The sequence below is a fragment of the Seriola lalandi genome, unplaced genomic scaffold (genome assembly GCF_002814215.2).
Source record: "Seriola lalandi dorsalis isolate HSWRI2012SDOR001 ecotype SW California unplaced genomic scaffold, Sedor1 jcf7180002054689, whole genome shotgun sequence".
In the NCBI taxonomy this organism is placed as follows: domain Eukaryota; kingdom Metazoa; phylum Chordata; class Actinopteri; order Carangiformes; family Carangidae; genus Seriola; species Seriola lalandi.
In genome coordinates, this window is record NW_019525242.1 from 3,101,874 (window position 1) to 3,122,046 (window position 20,173).

At 38.8% G+C, this 20,173-nt stretch overlaps 1 protein-coding gene across 1 annotated transcript in view; it reads left to right on the forward strand.

Annotated features, from left to right (window-relative positions):
* The window catches only part of LOC111667419 (polycystin-1-like protein 2), a 45,308-nt gene extending 30,959 nt beyond the window's left edge, over positions 1–14,349 (forward strand). The window contains exons 36-44 of the mRNA XM_087178486.1: positions 1,490–1,675; positions 4,578–4,908; positions 6,263–6,396; positions 6,498–6,625; positions 8,041–8,201; positions 9,034–9,244; positions 9,765–9,866; positions 10,007–10,138; positions 13,607–14,349. Of these exons, the coding sequence (XP_087034612.1) occupies positions 1,490–1,675; positions 4,578–4,908; positions 6,263–6,396; positions 6,498–6,625; positions 8,041–8,201; positions 9,034–9,244; positions 9,765–9,866; positions 10,007–10,138; positions 13,607–13,810 (1,589 nt within the window). The 3' untranslated portion in view covers positions 13,811–14,349. The remainder of the gene's footprint in view (positions 1–1,489; positions 1,676–4,577; positions 4,909–6,262; positions 6,397–6,497; positions 6,626–8,040; positions 8,202–9,033; positions 9,245–9,764; positions 9,867–10,006; positions 10,139–13,606) is intronic.
* Positions 14,350–20,173: the final 5,824 nt, after the last annotated feature.

The following is a 20,173-nucleotide window of genomic DNA, read 5'->3' on the forward strand; positions in this document are numbered from 1 at the left end:
CTCTCTCTATACATATATATATATATATATATATATATATATCCCACATGTGACCAACAGAACAGACGCCCTTTTATTTTAATCGATACAGCTGTCAACACAGCCTACTTGTGCTATACACCCTCATTTACCTCTGTTTTGAGGTAATTATGTATGGGGCTCTTAGTGCTGTCGAAACCGGCAATCAATATTGTGCCTGAACATGTCAGGACAGAGGAGTGAATTGTTTTAACAGGAAGGGCGCAGTTGGTACCCAAGGACACAGAGACTGAAAGTGATTAAAAAATATATTTATATTATATAATACAGTATATTGCAAATCTTCTATTTAATGTCCACAATGTGACTACACGTCTGTGTCCACAAGCAGCTCTCTCTGTCTGCTGCGGCTCTCCCCTCCCTGGCCTGCCTTTCAGCCACAGGTCCATCCAGCTGCCGGAGGACACCCTGAGAACAGAGAGCATCTGTCAGTAATCAGTCAGGACAACTTCCTGTACATCAGAGCACATTACACACAGAGGCCATCTGGCATGTGGCTCCTTGTTGCCATGGCTTGGCAGCAGTGTTTGGCCGTTTACTCTATTTTCCCCGTGAATCTGCCATGGTGCACTCATAGAAACGCTGAGGGAGATGCATACACAAGATGTCAATCAACACATTCACACCTGATCCTCACCTGAAGCACATAGCGCTGCTGCTGGCTCTGTCGTTTTCCTCTGTAGAGCTACTGCTGGGCCAAAATGAACAAACTAATCTTTTCCACTGGTATTTTTGTGGGTTTGTTACAAATTGCGTTTACACTGGTACATTTTGCCTAAAGGAAACAGCCATATCTTCCTTCCTTGAAGGCCAGCCCTGATTAAATCTTTCACCTTCTCCCTATGCGGCTTTTTTATGTCACCAATTAATTAACTTCCAAGCATATAAATGAAAGCATTACAACTTTAAATAGTGTTACATACTCATTTAATATTGTGACAAAGTTTAGCTTTACACAGTGCAAGCTTTCCCCTCAGGGCTTACCAGAGCTGTGCACACTGGCTTCTGAGACCGTTCAATGTATGAATGTATGAATCTATATTTGCTATTGACCCAATTTGGCTTGTGCTGATACCAGCTCTCATACATACTCCTTTCCCTTGATACTACCCATACATGCAGTGTGTATGCTGAAGAGACTGTTTTGGGAGCTTCAGGGTTCACCAAATTTGTTCATGTATGAGTCAGACAGCGGTCTCAATGCATGTTAACCTTTTAGCTTAAAAGCCTGTGGATATTACTCCTGATCCCTGCTGCCTGTGGACTTTGTGCATGGGTGTTCACCTCAATTCCAGATGATCGTAGCATCAACAAAGCTGTCACAGCAAGTAAAGTAAAAACACTTCTGGAGTTCATAAGTTATCAGGTTTACGTAGCTTGCTCTGATCCCCAGCACTGTTATCGCATGCTGAATTTTCATAACTATAAAGTGGTGTGTTGTGTTTTTCAGCCTACTTGGGGTTTATGTGGATGTTGCTGCTGGTGGCGTACAGCCAGAGAGATCCCAATGCTTTCTTCCTAAACCAGCACATCCGGGACAGCTTCAGTGGAGCGATCACAGACAGCATGAGTCTTGGGGACGTGTTCAATTGGACCAACACATCTCTACTCAGTAACCTGTTTGGAGTTTATCCAGGTAAAAACATATCCCTTCTGGAGTGATCAGGCATCATCCTGTTGTTTTAATTCTTGGAAACAAAAAAATTGTGTCAGAGCTGCATATAAAGCTTTTGGGTTTCATCAGTGCTTTTTGATGAACTCTGATGTGGTGTGAATGTTTTCTAATGCAGTCCTGGCAAAAGTTATTAACCACGAAATTTTCAATCTATACATCAGGCCTAGTCGAGGTAAATACAAACCATTTGAATCTCTCCAATTTCAGCCTTGTCATTTGTAAATCCTTACAATAAATAAGCCACTCTTTTTCTATTTGTTCATTCACCATCACAAGGAAAGTGTTATGCCTAGAATTGGTACCATTACACTGATAAATTACCACCTGTTCTGTCTCTCTGCATCTCAATCAGGACAGGGCTCTCTCACACTTGACACTGCTTGGTGCAGTACAACTCTTGACCTCATGTTTTAGAGATAAAGAGGAAAAAAGTTAGATTTTCTTTCCATTTTGATAGATATTTAAGATTGAAACTTAATTTGCACACCAATGTGGTTAGAAACATGTTTTCGAACACAGATTTTCTTCTGTTGTTATGATGCGAAGCCCGAATGATGTATTATATGCACGGAAACATTTTGCCAAAAAAAGTTTGTTCCCTTTTCTTATATCATGAAAGTTTGATAAAGTGTGTTTTTTCGGTTCAGTAAGTGGATGCACACTGCATTATGTCAAAAGAACTTAGAAATATTTTTATGCCTCCAGCCAACAGCAACAGCCAGAGGCATTATCTTTTCAGGCTGTCTGTTGGTCCATTCCATTTTATTTTTTTTATATATATATATTTGTGTGTGTGTGTGTATAAATTTTTCTGTGACATGGAGGGAATTTCTTCTTCAACGTTCACTTTGATGCAAGGATTAACTGATTAGATTTTGGTCGTCAAAGGTCAAGCTCATTGTGACATCATAAAACATGTTTTTGGCCGTAGCTCAAGAATTCATATGTAGTTATGACAAAATACACATAATACCATTCATTAAGTTCCTTAAAAGTCTTCATTACATATATGACAGACATAGATATAAAATGCAACTTGCCTGGTCAGTGGAGACATACAACCACAAGGCAGTAATTCTAGTTTTTCTTTTTTTTTTTCCCCTTTTGTATGACCAAAGTCATCTTTTGCTAAAGATCCTGTTGGTGTGAAAGCTGTTTGAAACCTTGAGTGCTGTCCAGGAAAGCAGGCTTCTCTCTCTTGTGGTGTGGAATTAAATAACAATCAACTCCACAGCTTCACAGCAGCACAATCTCATTTCTTGTTGTGTGTCTTTTTAGTATCACTCATCAGCTTTCAGTTGGATTTTTTTAAAGTCTTTCAGGTAGGCTACTGTCAGAAGGAGCAATTAACAGGTGCCAGATCATTTTAGTGATCTCTCTGGATAACTGCATATATTTAAAAATACTGCAGCAAGACTACTTAAACCCAGAAAAAATTAATTCAATGCTAAAGTCCCAGTCCTATACTTAGGGTGGACTGAGTTGATGCAATACCAGGTTATCTTTATGGGTAGAAAAGCAGCCAAGACATTGGGTTTTTTTGATCCATAATACTCTTACTCTCTTTGTTGAAATACCCAGTTAGGGCAACCCACACTATTTTCATGTCTCTGGCAGCAGTAACTGTTTTCCAAGACTTAGAAACTCGGCACAACAGCACTGTAACATTTAAGGTCGTTTACCTTTGACGGTTATAACCCTTGTGATGAAGAAAAAACAGGTATGACATTGTTTTAATTATTAGACAGATCGCCAGTGAAGCCTGGAGGTTTAATACTTAGGACTTCGTCTAGCCAATCATTGAATAGCAATACACAGGAGTGGAACCAATTTTAAACAGAGTCATTATTTTGTGTTGTTTGTATTTTATTTATATTTCAAGTAACTTGGTGTGGACTTGTTCTTTAAATTTGTAATTTAGTCTGATTCTGTGGTGAATATTGATCACATGAGTAGATAAAAAGCCAAAACCACCATATTTCACAAATTATTAACGATTTACCAACTATTGATTGTTAATGTGGCCGAATAGTCAGTTTTCTTTATTTATATAGACTGTCAGTGGAAGAAATTGCTCACAAATTGCAGTTATTATTATTATTGTGTTACTTATATATTACTGTTGGGTGCTTTAACAATCTACTCTCACTATTTGCATGTCAATATTTGTTAATGATTGTCCATAATGTGTGTATTCTGTGCAGTTTTGCATGTCTGCAGCGAGGCAGATGCTGTGCAGATTAAGCCTGATTTTAGCATCAGATTGTTTCGCCTGCAACTACTTATGGTATCATTCCTAAATATGGTATCTGATTAATTGCCTGAACAATCCACAATTGGGCTTTTAAATGACTGGACACTCAAAACATTGTCAACCCCTTAATATATATATATACAGTTTGTAACTGACAATAAATTTGCGACAGTTTTTAGGTAAAACAGTATAAAAGCAGTGATAATTAACACTAATTCTATGTCAAAACATAAGTCAATCCATTGGTACTGGGTTTAGTTATAAAGTATTAAGTATTACATCACTTTAATGCTGACCCACTTCCTGTGTTCTGATTTTAATCATTTTACCTCAAAATGGCAACCATCAACACTATTAACAACCATCAACACTATTAACAACCATCAACACTATTATTAACACTATTAAAAGCTCAATTGGCATGTAGTTGTGAATATGTAGTACAGAAAGTAAACAGACCCTATTTCAGAAGAATTCTCTGAGTAAAACACCCCTGAATCGGACTGGCCAAAGGGTTTAAATGTGTGACATACAGAGACTGCAACCATAACATTACTTTCATTCTGCACTGACCTGTGATAAATCAAAGAAAGAAATGCTGTGTTCCAGGATTTATCACAGATGGAAACTCCAAGCTGGTGGGTTATGCCCGTCTTCGTCAGCTGAGAGTTCGGAAGAACTCTTGTCAGACTGCAGGCTCCATGCTGCGGTTTGTGCCAGACTGTCAGGTGCCATACTCATGGGAGGGGGAGGACATGGGCTCCTATTACGCCGGCTGGAACCACTCTCTGGGGGGTAATATCTCTACGAGCACCTCCAGCCCCTGGATGTACCAGACACAGGCTCAGCTCAGGGCTCACCCTGTCTGGGGAAAACTGGTGCTCTACAGGGGAGGTGGCTTTGTAGCAGAGCTTGGCCCAGATTTACAAAATGCAAGCAGGTATGCACATTTACATTATTGTGATTGATTATGATTATTCTCAGTAGTCCAAAATTAAATACTTAACTTGCACATATAGTGCATTCAGAAAGTATTCAGACTTCTCTTTTTAGGTGGTCTTATAGACCACCTGTGGAAAATTCAATTTATTGGACATGATTTGGAAAGGCATACACCTGTCTATATAAGGACTCACAGCTGACAATGTATATGAGAGCAAAAGCCAAGCTTTGAGGTGGAAGGAACTGCCTGCAGAGCTCAGAAACGGGATTGTTACGAGGCACAGATCTGGGGGAAGCTACAAAAAAAAAACCTTCCTCATTGAAGGTTCCCAAGAGCACAGTGGCCAGGATTCTTCCTAGAACTGTTGGCCCGGTCAAGCAGAGGAACCTTGGAAAGAGGGGTGACCAAGAACTGGATGGTTACTCTGCCTGTGTTGAGATAGGGAAATGTTCCAGAAGGTCAACTATCACTGCAGCTCTCCACTGATCCGGGCTGTATGGCAGAGTGGTCAGACTGATGTGAAAGTTTACAACAACGAAAAAAAAAAGGAGGACTTTGAGAAACAAGATTCTCTGGTTGATGGATGGATGTTTGGCCTCAATTCTAAATGTCATGTCTGGAGGAAAGCAGGTACTGCTAATCACTTGCTCAATGCCATATCCTTAAGGAAAACCTGGACCAGGACCCCAGACTGGGCTGAAGGTTTACCTTCCAACAGGACACTGACCCCAAGCACCTTGAATATCTGACCCTTTTACTGATGTCTTTCCTATAGATTTCCCCCAGATGTTACTACTACAGGTGTGTCTATTGACACACGAGCCAACAAAAGAAATACATGAATTTTACATGAATATACCGTAGTATTTTCGATGTTAATATATTCATGGCTTTGATAAATCTGAGGGTCACTGAACCGTATGAGGCCAAAAAGGCCAAAATTGAATATTTCAATTGCACATACAGACAGGTAACAAACTGAAGGTAAAGCCTGAATAAATGTGTGGAGAAACATAAGGAATTTAGATGCTTCCATACAGTTGCACTGTATGGTACATTCAAGTAATTAGCATCCAATCATGCTCTGTGGCAGGTATCAAAATGCTGAGTAGGCCCAGTCTATTCTGATTTTGTATCAAGAAGGCAAGAAGAAATATTCAATTTTGGCCTTTTCGGCCTCATACGGTTCAGTGACCCTCAGATTTATCAAAGCCATGAATATATTAACATCGAAAATACTACGGTATATTCATGTAAAATTCATGTATTTCTTTTGTTGGACAAGGCTGTACCATTTGGCCACAGGTGTAACATTGGATGGTTGAAATGTTCTTGTGTATTTTATTCACAGCACCATTGAGTATCTGTTCAGGAACACATGGCTGGATATATACACACGGGCATTCATTGTAGAATTCACAGTTTATAATGCAAATGTGAACCTCTTCTGCATCGTCACACTCTTGTTTGAGACCACAGCTGTTGGTAAGGTTGAGTATTATCCAATCATTTTCTGTAGGAAATATAACATAATCATCGCATCAACTGCATGTATTTAAACATAACTGTTCCTATTGATTTTGTAGGAGCATTTCAGTTCCACAGTGAGGTGCAGAGTGTTCGCCTGTACCAATCAACTGGTGGTTTTCACATCTTCGTTATGGCTGCTGAGATCATATACTTGCTTTTCATCCTCTATTATATGTTCCTGCAGGTAAACACCAACATGACTACTATAGAATATGGTCTTAGAGCTATTAATTGCTTGGTTGCTACCGATGCATTAACCGGAGATGAATTCAGACATGTAATGAGACTGCCAGAGGTGTTTTGATGTTTGCTGAGGGCTTCACAAATTCAAGGCTGACCTCAGACATGCAGGCAGGGCTCATTAGTCCGTTCACATGAATCCTGTCACACCAGATTTGAAGGGAGCATGCTGCTGTGGAATACTTTTTGGGTTACTTGATCAATATTTCCCCCAGAACATGCCATTGTTGTGAATGGCAGGAATCAATTTAACAAGATTTATTAATATTAGAGAGACTGATTTGAGGTTAAATAGCTTCTGAAGGTACTGTGTACAAATGTGCATAACTTAACTGAGTGTCAGTTTATTTGTCAGTCCAAAAGCAATTTACAGCTGACTTCAAGCAGCTGCCAGACGCTACAGTATTCATCTCCACACTTAATGTTTCATGCAATCTTTCAGCCAAGTAAATTAAACAGGACACTTGAATTATTTTGATAATTAACATAATTTCATATCTTACATAAGAAAATAAGTATATGATGACATTAACAGTGTGTGTGTTGATGATGATGTTGCTCTGTTTGTGGGGATGTAATTGCATTAGCCTTTGTATTGTGTTATTTCCTTTCCTTACTGCACATTTTTTTTTAGTACAGCACTGAGTCATATCAAAATGACTGTTTTTCTCACTCTCATCAGAGCCATTTTAGTTTATTTTCTTTTGTGTTCACCATTAAGTATAATTTCAGAGACAGGACGGTGCCATTGTGTGTCCTTCCTTGCAGCCCTTAAGACTGTTACTGTGGTACAGGGACACATTAATAAACCCGAGTATTTTAGTCGTGACAAAACATCATGACATCTTGACAAAATGTGATACTGGTGATTTTTTAAGTTCAACTGGAAGTTTGGATATCAATCAGCATTAAGATAATTTCTCATCAGGAGTCACTCATATATACATTGCATATTAAACCACATTGCAGTCAGTGCTAAGCAACTGCAACCACTACGACTTTTTAATTTTCTCCATTAAGATACCCACAAATTAATTAGGGTTATTTAAATACTGAACATGAGACCAACAGAGGTAAAAAAAAAAATTAAAAAAAAACTCTAATGGAAACACCCAGTTTTAATGAAATATGATTAAATTCTGAAAATGATATTACAAATGATCATTTCAACAACAAACAGCAATAACTGGTTTTATTTGTGCAAATCTTTCAAACATGATTTCTGACGAATTACTGACTTAAATCACTGTTTTTCCACCTTTATAAAAAATGAATGGAACAAAACCATGGTCATGCACACAGACTGCCTCCTGTTGTGTTACATATGACACTGGTAATATTCTTTTCTCTTCCTGGAAGGGAAGATTAATGAAGCAACAGCGTTGGGCTTACTTCAGGAGTAAGTGGAACCTCCTGGAGTTGACTATCATCTTATTGAGCTGGAGCGCTGTGGCCGTCTTCATCAAGAGGACCCTGCTTGGAAACCGTGATATGATGTACTACCATAACCACAAAGACCAGTGAGACTAACATTTACTGTGCAAAAGCTTATGCTTTATCTTTAGGTTGTAGGGCATGAAACACACCTGAAACATTGCAGTGGGCGTTAAGATGTGGTTAGGACGTGTTTTCTTTCTAATGCTTGTTAAATACGCCGTATTTGTTCTTATCTCTCCTTCGTTAGTCATTACACTATTCTGTAGTGTGCTTCGATGGTGCTCTTTTTCTTCTGCTTTTGATTGCCACTACATTTATTTAAGCACAATTATGTGGTACTTGTAGCTCCAATTTCCAGTTTTTGCTACTTAATATTTCTACTTCACTACATTTCATTTATTTAACATCTACTGTTAATTTTTACTTTTTAGATTGAGATATTAAAAAAATCATGACAAAGAATTCTGAAAGACTAAACCAGAGGTTCTCAGTCTTTTCGGCATGTGACACCTTGTCACATGTCAGATGTCAGTGAGTTATTAATTCTACCAGAGATACCTTTCCCCATTAAACCTCTCTGATGGTTTCATTTAAATAAACAGTTTGACTCTCAGAGAGGTAAAATTATCCAGGACTTAACAGAAAAAATATAGTCGAAACGTAGAAAAAGATTGAGATTTATTTTATGATCATGGGGCTCAACTGCTAAATTGTTAAAACTAGCTCCCCCTCAACCAGCTACAGCAGTAAAATGCTGCATATGTCCAAAATGCTGTGTATGCAAGATCTTATAAGAATTTTGAATGCAGAGCTTTCACTTGCAATGGAGTATTTTGCCGTATTGGTTCTTTTACTTCATAAAGGATCTGAGTAGTTCTTGCATGGCTGTTGACAGCTCACATCTTTACTGTGTAGATTTGCTAGTTTTTACGAGACAGCCGCAGCAGACTGGATGCTTCAGTGTCTGATCGCTTTCCTGGTCCTGCTCGCCACCGTCAAACTGTGGCACCTGCTCAGACTGAACCCCAAGATGAACATGATCACAGCCACATTGCAGCGAGCCTGGAGTGACATATCTGGCTTTCTTTTGATCATTGTGATCTTGTTCATAGCATATTCCATTGTGGTGAGTATCTTGTCCATTTACTGAGATCTACCCCTTTTACAAAGATCAAAGTCTTTCTGTTTGTTATTCATTACATGGGAAAGAATAATAGGTCACTGTGATTTTCTGACTTATTGCCAGAACTATATAAAATAATTTCAGACATTTGTAAGATCAACATATTTCTAATACATGTTCCAAGAAATACTTACCTCACAGTAAGTGATTTCACTGAAAGTCAAAAGTCTACAGAATTTACCAGTCCCTTTACTGTGTGTGTTGGAGTTATATTATATTATAGTTATATATTGTACAGACATGGTGATGGTGATCCAGTGGGAAGTGGGAGATATGTTAATTAATTTTAATCTTCTAATTGAATCTTTACAGTACATATTATGTTAAAATAGAAATATAAGTATAAACCTCAGTCCATTATTTTGAAAATTATTTATTTCATCAAAACTGAAAACTTGATGGACAGAAATGAAATGATTATGAAATGATTCACCTGTTGATCTAAGGGTCGTTCTTTTCCCAGTGCAATGTGATTTATGGCTGGAAGCTGTCCTCATACAGAACTTTATCAGATGCCCTCCTCACCATCATCGGCTTGCAGATAGGCATCTTCAACTATGACGAGGTGAGTGAGGTCTTCCCCTATTCACCAAATAAATATTTTGCCATATGAAATACTTAAATATGAGGATACAAGGACAAATCTCCAACCAATATACATGTCCACTAAGTCAGTCATGATCTGACTGACTCACTGTTTGCCAGGTCTTGGACTACAACCTCGTGCTTGGTGGATTAATCTTTGGTTCCTGCATTGTGATCATGACATTTGTGCTGCTCAATCTCCTCATTTCAGTCATCCTCGTGGCATTCCACCAGGAGCAGATATATCACAAGGTAAGATGTAGCATCTGGAGTCAGCATTTTAATGTTTATTGGGTTTTTTCATTTTAACCCAAAAATACAAGTCAAATCTTTTCTTTGTGCTGTTTTTGATACATACCACCCAGATTAAGGTATATACATACAGGACACTGGTGTTAAGATTGTTAAGCAGTAGAATCTAAGACCCAAACACAGAGAGTTGTGAGTCTTTGAAAGGTGGAGCAGGACAGGCAGGGACACAGGAAGTGGGGTCAGGACTGGGTATGGTGTGTGGCAGCTGGTGTAAAAATCTTCAGGAGCAGGAGACAAACAAGAAGCTGAGCGTGACAAACAAACTAGAGAGTCCTGGTGATCCGAGGCACAAAGAAACACAGGGATTGTGTCTGAAATCTTTCACTCATTCACTTCTCCCTACTCACCATCTAGGGAGTTCTATTTAGAGCACTATATAGTGAGCTCATCGGTAAAATGAAAAGAAGAAGAAAAAAAAAAACACTTTTAGACACTATGTGGTTCATTTTCTCTGAACCATTTTTCTTTTTTTCTTGATGTTTATACATTAATTTATACTTACTAATACTCCTGTGCTTTTTGAAAATCATGCTGCTTTCCCAAGGGGTTTGGGGTTTCCAGAGAGTCCTATCTGCAAAAACAGGGTTCATTAAATCATTTGAATTATGCAGTAACATTAATTATATTCTAAAAAGCTAGGGCTCCTAGTTTACAGTCTACCCTTAAAACTACATAAAGTATTTCTGGTCTCCTTCAAAAGTGTGCACTAACAACTATTTCATTCAATTATTAATACGGACAATTATTAATACCTTCTTGGGTGCAAAGAATAGAATCAAGGAAGATAAATGGTAGTGGAGAAAAGTTCAACAAGCAACATTCATGATACTAGTTTGCTAAACTTGCTATATTAATCATATCATGTTGCAGACCATTTCCCCTCTGTTAAGATACAACCAGCTCTCTTTACCTGCTTGATGAGATTACACTAGGTGGACAGCAGCAGCCTGTGATGTACAAACAGTGGTCATGCCATATCAAGCCATAGGCTAATGTAGCTACTGCTGTTAGAATGACTGGAAAACAATGGTACTGCAACTTTCCCAGGTGTCATGTAAGAAAAGGGACTAAAAATTATGCTAATGCATAATTATAATATAATATAATAATAATAATAATAATAATAATAACATGCAAATTAATTAGGTTGTTACAAGAGCAGCAGCAGCAGTACTTATATTTAATGACATCCACTCGAGGTGCTATGTAGAGCTGCAAAGCTGTCAAGTTTTCAGTATAGTATAAATTAAATTCAGTCTTATCATAATAGAGTGAAATATATACTTTAATGAAAGAAATTACAAAATAATTTGAATTCAGACTTACCTTGCAACAGTGTGACTGTATTTTCTATCTTAGAGAAAGTATGAAGAACAGTATGTAGCCAATACACACCACCCAGCCAGCTGGCAGTTGTCGAGCCTGCTGAAAGGCTCGGGGTCCGTGATGGTGGGTGGTGATGACATATTTGTATACATTATTTAATAGTTGTTAGGGAAAAATTCTTATCATCGGTGGTGAAGAAAGAAGGCTGGCATCCAAGATGTCTTATGCTGAGGATGTTTATTGATGCTTGATCAAGGAGAAAGGAGGAATCATCAATACAGGCTTCTGTGCATGATGTCACCTCAATTCTGAAGCAAGAACCTCTGTGGTTATTTTTATACATTTAGAAAGATTACTATAGATGGCTTACACTCCATAATTGGTCAAATATCTAAAAGAAGAAGGAGAAGAGGGATGTGTGAATACACTATTGGTCCATTGAGCATAAACAAGGAAGCATGATCTACACACACCCAGGTGCTGATTCTCAGAGCACCCAGCCACTTGTTACTGACCATCCAAGGTCTGCTGTTATCAACCATGGCTCCAGCAGTATCAGCAGCAAACCACATCTGCGTCTGGAGGAGCCGCCTGAGCGTCTCAAGACCCATAAGATTTAATGCAGTAGCGGCACAGTGGCACAGATACCTGAGGCCTCACACTGACTTTTCACCCTGAGTCAATCACTCATTAGGTGAACAAGAGAAAGCTGGAGATTCCTCATAGTTTTCCTGCTTTATGGAGTCAAAGCATTTCGACTTGTCACACTGAGAAAAGCACAGGTGTTACTAAAAACATGAACAGTGGCTCTGTTCTATTCAAGTGTGCCAGCGGGTGGAGACCATTATTATAGTGAGAATTTAATTATTTACAGCTGTGCTTTTCCTACTATGACACATCAAGGTGCACCGGCAGAGTGGCAGAGCGATGTGTTGCTGTACATGGGGGCCAACAGAAAAAACGTGTTTTAGACACTTTTAAAAATACCCACCGAAACAATCCAATATCCGATTAAATGTACGCTTCATGTAGAATATTTCAAGTGTACCTATGGACCGCACTGTATTACGTCCCAGGTCAGCCGAGTAAAATCGGAAAGCAGCGTAATACATTGCACTCCGTAGGTGCGCCAGTGCGTAGGAATACGGTAGTTCAGCAGTTTGAAAATGTAGTGCAAAAGGAAAGTGCTGTTTTCACGGGAAGATAAACCGCTTGAAATATTCTACATGAAGCATCCATTGAAACGGATATTGGATTATTTCGGTGGGCGTTTATAAGTCTCTAATTCTCTAAAACACATTTTTCTGGTGGCCCCGTGCACAGCAACACATTGCTCTGCCACCTTGCCATGTGCTGCTGGTCAGCTTTCCTAACTGGGAGCACTCTGATTAGAATCTACTGCAAGTGATGTACCGACTATATATGACTATATATAACTCACACAACCCTACACCAAAAAAGCAAAACTATCCCTTTAAAGAGTAGTGAGTTTGGTGATGTCATGTATTCTGTAATCAGGGGCAGTCATGGTGCAGTTTAGCTGTTAAAGGTATAAAAGAATAATAATAATCAATAACTGCAGTCTTGGATGTTCCCGTTGGTATTGTTTTGTCCTCAATCTTATTTCTCAGTAATGACCATTAATATCTTCTGTGTTTACACAGTGTGGCTTTCAGCACAGCTTTCTTTTGATGCTATCTAAGGCATTGAGCACATTATCCACAGCCAAAGTTTGACTCTCACTTCAATCCCAGCATGAAAAAAAATAAACACATTTTTTTTTTTTTTTTACGAAAGCCATGGTACACCTGCAAAATGTCACTGTAATAGATAGACCAAAATTGTGTCATTGTTATTCTCTGTGGGGTATTTTGTGTAACCGCGAGAACTGAATTGCACTCCCAGTTTGATATGTCTCTATTTCACACAGCCTCAAAGACAAGAAATGGGTACAAACTGAGATCAAGGCTTACAAGCACTCGCTACATGATATGTTGATGGCACTGAGTAGTGTCAAGAGCTTCTCTTCAGTATTCCTTGTTACTCAAAAAATGATTTTGTCATGTCTCCTCTCTTACCAAGCCATCGGAGGAGGAGGAGATTGTCGCCCTGATGCTGAAGAAACTTTGCAGTCTTTTTGGGATCAGATATAAAGATATTAAAGACTCCCAGGGGGCTGACATGAATGGCAGCAGTGGTTTGACCCTTAATAACAGCAGAATCATCCCCAGGAATTCAATTGATGTCAGTATTTTTCACACATCTGACAACTCACCAAACCCTTAATGACATAACTTGCACTATATATCCACATGCTAATTTGTTCATTATTTTTGGCTTGTTCCTCACTGGGAGGCCAGAGCCTTGGTGTGATGCTTTGCGAGCATGGTGTGGTAGTTAATTATCACATACACAATTAAACTGCTGTTTGTTGGTGTGAATAAGATATTGATTTAGAGAGCATGAAGATAAAGTTAACACACTTTGCTTTGCATACATCGAGTTTCTTGACACAAACACAATGCATATAAATGAATAAGAACTCTAAGAGTAGAAAAATTAAGAAACTGTATGGACAGAAATTGTTTGAATACTCAAAACTTTGAATAATCACTATGAACAATAAATCTTACAAATTAATATGAATTTGAAGCATCTTTCACCTTGTAAAATAAAAACATGACATCAGTAAATATACACACCTATAAGCTTGTTTTAATGCATGTTGTTCATTGCGTTATGTATTAGTTTGTTTTATTATATTTGCGTTTGTGAGCATTGTTTAAATTAATGTTTTTGGTCCATTAAAGCCCACTATGGCAAAATAGCTTCATTTCTATTCTTTTTAGTTACCAGTACTATGATGATGGTAAAAAAAGTTTAAAAACAGCTACTAGAACATGGTGCATCCATGTTACAGTGCAGCCAAACAAATGTTTTAATTTATCTTTGCTCATCATGTCACTAATAATCACACCCATGATCTGATTTCATGCTGCATAGAGCATGAGTAGTTTTCCACACGACAGCAGGGCACAGTAAAATTGGTTACCTTGGTCAGAAGTTTGAAGTGTGCAACTCTTCGTCCAACAGCTGATAAATAATAAATAGCTGCATCTTGTACTTTTTCTGCCTTGCAAAACAACAAATGATCCACGGACAAAAAAAAAGCCAAAATGTATTCCTGTCATGTTATGCCTTTTCATTTTTGATGATCAACTGTGATGTGGCTGCTTCACAATAAAAGCCACCCCCACCCCCCCACCCCACCCATGTTTTGCCAGTTGAACACTTTTAATTTGAAGCAGTGGCAAAACAATGTACCGTGTCCACAAAGTGTAAAGAGAGTGAACAGTAAACTGTGAGGCTGAGATCGATAAAATTGCACTGGATTATGTGAAGGCATTGTTTTTCTGTGACTCCACTACTGACAATAAAAACTGCCGTATAAAGAGATAATTACTGAATACATTTAATGGCCACTACAGAAAAAAATTCAGACTAAGTAGGCTTTGGTTTCATCATAATCTTAAGGATTACATTGTTAATATCGAAGCATATTTTGTGTATTTTTAAGTAATTAATAATTCATAAATGTCAGATACAGTACGGTATGTAACAAACATATAGGCGTAAGTGACTGCCTGTTACAGAATGATTGATGTTACGGTCCAGATGCTAATTTTGTCTTTTTTTTCCATCAGTCCATCTCTGAATGTCTCTGATGTTTGATATACACTGTATCTCCAAAATTATGTGCACATCGCAACATGACAGTTATCTCAGGGATTTGCTTTTACTCAGCCACAAGAGCACTGCTGAGGTGAGGTCAGGCACACATACTTATATTCATATTGGAGATGTTGAATGGGGCTGATTGAGGTCGGTGCTCTGTGCCTTCCAGTTCCTCTACTTAAAACACTGAAAACTCCCAAAATTGCTGCCACAGAGTAAAAATGTAGCCTACTTGTGTGCTGTCGCATATAATAAGATACATCAAGTACAGTTATTGTAAGAGTGGCCCTAAGGTTTCCCCTAACCATAAAAAAGCTCTGGGCCATTTTTCTTTCTTGATTGGTTATACCACCATTTCTGAAACTTTTTCAGACGAAGGACCATTTAACCATTAAAATAAAACTCACTCCCACTTCAGTAATATCGTGGTGAGCCTGCATGGAAAAATATCAGCTGGGACAGAGTTTTAATTATTGACAATCCCTGCACCTTGCACACTGCAAGATAACAAGTGGTGCTATTTATGTAGCATCAAAATTAAAGAGTCTCAAGTCTCAGTCATGGTGACTACGTTATAGTAAAACTTTACACTTATCTGTTGCATCCATTATGTTGGAGGTTTCATTTGATTTTCTTTTAATTGACACGGCCTTAAGCCACCAGTCCATGATGTTGTCTGTTGTCCATGTTTGATAGTAAATAGGCTGATAACTGATTAAATTTAGCACTGTCCCAGGGCTAGGCTAACCATGAGCTTCATCCACTTTTCCTCTCAAATGTCATGCTCATGATTTTTTTTATGTAAATCGTAAAACATAAACTCTAAACTAGTGTAGCTACGCGGGTAGGCAGTGTCGCGAAGCGGTCGGTTACGTAGCTGTAAGTTCAACAACCAATTCAAGTAATAATGTTCGAAATTATATATGAGTTGATTTAATATTGAAAACAACACATATACACTACTCGCTAGTTGGCTGTGTGGTAACTGGCATAATTTTTTTTTTTTTTTTAAGTTACAATTTTTTCAGGTGTTTTTGCCTTTATTCAAGCTTGAGTGAGAGAGAGACAGGAAAGTGGGGGGAGAGAGAGGCTATGACATGCTGCAAAAGGCTTTGGGTCAGACTTAAACCTGAGCCGCTGCGGTAAAGGACTAAGCCTAAATGGCATGAAGTTTACCAGGTGAGCCTGGGGCCCCGAATTCGCAGAGAGTTTTAGAAACATTAAATTTCAAACATGATATTTAAACAAATTTACTTGCGGACCACCAGGGGTCGCTTGTGGACCACTGGTGATCTGTGAATCACTCTTTGAGAAAGGCTGGGTAATACACATTGTACAAATATAGTTGTATAACAAATGAAAAAGAGAGCTATATCTATCATACAGGTGGATACGTGGAGTATAAAAACAGTGTCCTATCAAGCCTTCGTTGTCACAGTTACAAAAATAAGTTTATGGAGTGGTCAAGGTTTGTTAGGAAAATAAGTACTTCATTAAGTGTATAGGATCTTTGTCGTCATGGTTACAATAATAAAAATGCAGTTAAGGTTTTGAAGGTCTCCGGTGTCAAAGTCCTGTGTTTTGGAAACTCATCCATCCACGATAACATCCACCTCCACCTAAACTTTGTCAATTATAATAATTACAATATGTGTCCATACATTTGGAGATAAATTCTCTGTGTTTTATGTCGTTGATTGAGTCTACAGTCTCTGTAACTATATGACATTCACCTCTCATGAGCAGTGAGCAGAGGAGTTAACAGACATAAAAGGTCACATTTGTCAGTCACCCAACAGACAGTGACAGTAGCTTCGCGGCTCTTTTCATATTTGTTGCTGTGGTGCAGCAGAGGCAGGAACACTGTGACAGCAGCTGAAAGTGGACTGATACCATGAAAGCTCCAGAAATGACACGAGCCGCATGAGGCTGTCATCATCCTCAGTGGAGGTCTTCAGTCCAATAATATGTTTGACACCAAGGAAAGGCAGAGACTGTTCTGACTCCCTCTGCTACTACTGCTAAATATTCTGGCCCCTCTCCTCTTCCAACAACTTATCTTCCTCCTCTTCCTCCACTCTCTCCCAACACTTTTATTCAACGGAGCGTGTGGAGTGTACATGGCTGCATGACTCCTCCTGTTATAAGGAAAACACACAATGTGTAGTTGAAAACTATTAAGCAAGGGGACTATTTTGATTTTCTCTTATCGAGGTTATCGAGATAATTGTAACACATCTCTCAAACATTGCTACTAAATATGTTTATAATTTGATTAACCAATGTAGTTGCTGCCTGGATTTTGTTAATTCGCAATATTGCTTTCTAATGCAACAGTGTCTGACATTATCAAACTGAACAGACGTGACGGGGGAGGATGAGGGTGAAAAGCGCATGACTTTAAAACCAGAAAAAGAGGATGTACTATATGTCCAACATGTTGTTAACCTTGGGCTGTTAAATGCTTTGATCAAGGTCAATGCTGACTTTTGCTTCCAGTCAGTATTGACATTTTGAGAATTTCATCAAACTTGTATGAGTTCCAGCTGCTCAGATTGAAAGTTATACAACTTTGTTCAGTAATCGCACTTTAGTACAGAACAGTTTGTGAGCATCTTGCGTCTTTTCCTGGCCTTGGCGGCGAGACGGTTGCAGTTGGCATGGGAACAGTGCAGAGGTAATAAGTGCTTTGTTTGGCTATGAAAGACAAACATAAGAACAACATCCTCTGAGTCACAATGTAGGAGGTGAATATGAAGATTAAAGTAATTGGATTAAAAATAATACTGAGTACTAAGCTACCACAGTAAAAAAAAATTAGTGGAAGCTGTTAACAGTGAGGACTTTATAAACCTGCTTAGTGATTTCAAACTCCACAAATGAAATACCACTCCTCTCAAGTCTCAAGAAATAGTCTCTAGGGCCGCTGCAATTAGTCGCCTTAATCAATGACGTCAATGCTGAAAATGCGTCGACATCAATATTTTAGATCAAAGCATAGTTTCCCATAAATTGATTCATTTGTGGCAGCATCACAATATCAACATAAACAGTGACTGCCAGATATTGTTGGTATATTGTATATTGTTGGATATTGTTATTTATGTTTGCGCTGCCTGATGTGGGGCTGCATATTCAGTGCACACACAGAGAGAGATAGCAGAAATGGTGGACACAGGAACAGGTAAGGTCAAGCTAACTCGAAGATTACTTCAGTTAATGACAACCATTGCTGAACTTTGTGTTACTGTAAGTGCAATAAAAAGTAAAGGGCCAAGAATCACTATATCAAACCATGTGTTCAACAACATATAGCACTGACCAATTGTTTTGTCCACAGTCTCACAGCATGTTCTACACAACCACAGCGCTGGTTAAGCTAACAACGAAAACTAAAGCTGTCTGCATGTCATCTAACTGATTATCTTAGTTTACCACTATCAGGTCTATGCTCTGCCTCACGAGCTGGACACCATATACATGTTGGACCTTCAATTGTCTATCAATTTATTGGCTATTATAAATGAAGAAAGTGTGTGTGGGGGTGTGTCCAAGTGGATACAGACAAAGGCAAGATGGCCGATTCGAAATGGTCGCTGTGACCACATGGCCTGAACAAGGAAGACAACTACTCAAAATGGCCACTAAGATCACCACATTACAACAACAAAACATTAACCAATGTTGGGTCTATAGACACGGGGCACCATATGTTGGACCTTCACTCTGTTGAAAAGCAGAGTGAGGGAGGGTGTTGCAGTCTGCCTGCTGTGGACAGGCCTGCAGAAACACTGTTGTTCCAGGTTGCCTTATGCTGACCTGGTGCTGGGAGCTTTGTGGCTCCTTGAAGAGCCGAGACGGGAGAAGGAGCTGCTGCTCCTGAGCCAGCCAAGAAGAGAAGAGAAAGAAAATAGAAAAGGAGATCTGGTTTTATCTGGTGATATCCTGGGGGGGTCACATGTCACACACTGACCAATACTGACTGGTCAGTGAGGTCCGTGGGGGAGGGTCGTCCCGAGGTGTGAACAGTGAAGAACTGTAGGGAAGTGAGTTCTATTATCTATAGAGCCAAGGGTATGTGGTACTGAGTCCCAACACCACAAATCTTAAAATGTGAAATGAAAAATGGCTGAGACAAACCAGCCCCTCCTCTCTCTGCACCAGCGGTACCTGCAGGTGGAGAATCACATTATCAGCAGGGTGTAGGATTGATACAGACCGATGCCTGTGTCTCTCGGAACAGTATTTAGTTGTATTCAAGAAACAAATAAATTCTAATCCTGTTCTGAATGTTTTCTTTTTTTAAAGTGATAATAAAATGGAATGGTAAAGAACCAGTAATAGTATGAGCAGGACCAAGGATCCTGACGATACCCATCCTTACAGCTGGTTAGTGGCTGAGTTTGGGAGGATGAGCAAATCACAGTTATAATCCCTTATATATATATTATATAATCCCGACTATAAATCTTTTCGTGTTATTTTGTGGTTATTAATTTTAATGGCGCACAGTGCGATCACCTACAAAAATGTGAAAGATTTGCCTATTCATCAGTAGGGAGAGCAATTTAATATGTTATTTGTCCTTGTAGCTCCTGAATACACTCATAAAGCCACAAAGCCGCCTACCTGAGAATTTCCATTGAGTAATTGTTTGAGCAAATGCTTAGGCAAGAATCTGCGCTTATTCTTCGTTCACTGACTGTGACAGTGTGTCGTTTTTTGGAGAAGTAATCATTTAGATTAATTGACTAATCGGTAAATTAGATAGATAGGAAAAATTGTTTTTGGCAGCCCTGCAAGTCTCAGCAACTGCTGCATCAAAATGAGACTAAAGATAAGAAAACATTTATTTGGAAGATATTTGTGAAATCTCAGACCTGCTTTACTGATCACATCACATGACATTTCTTA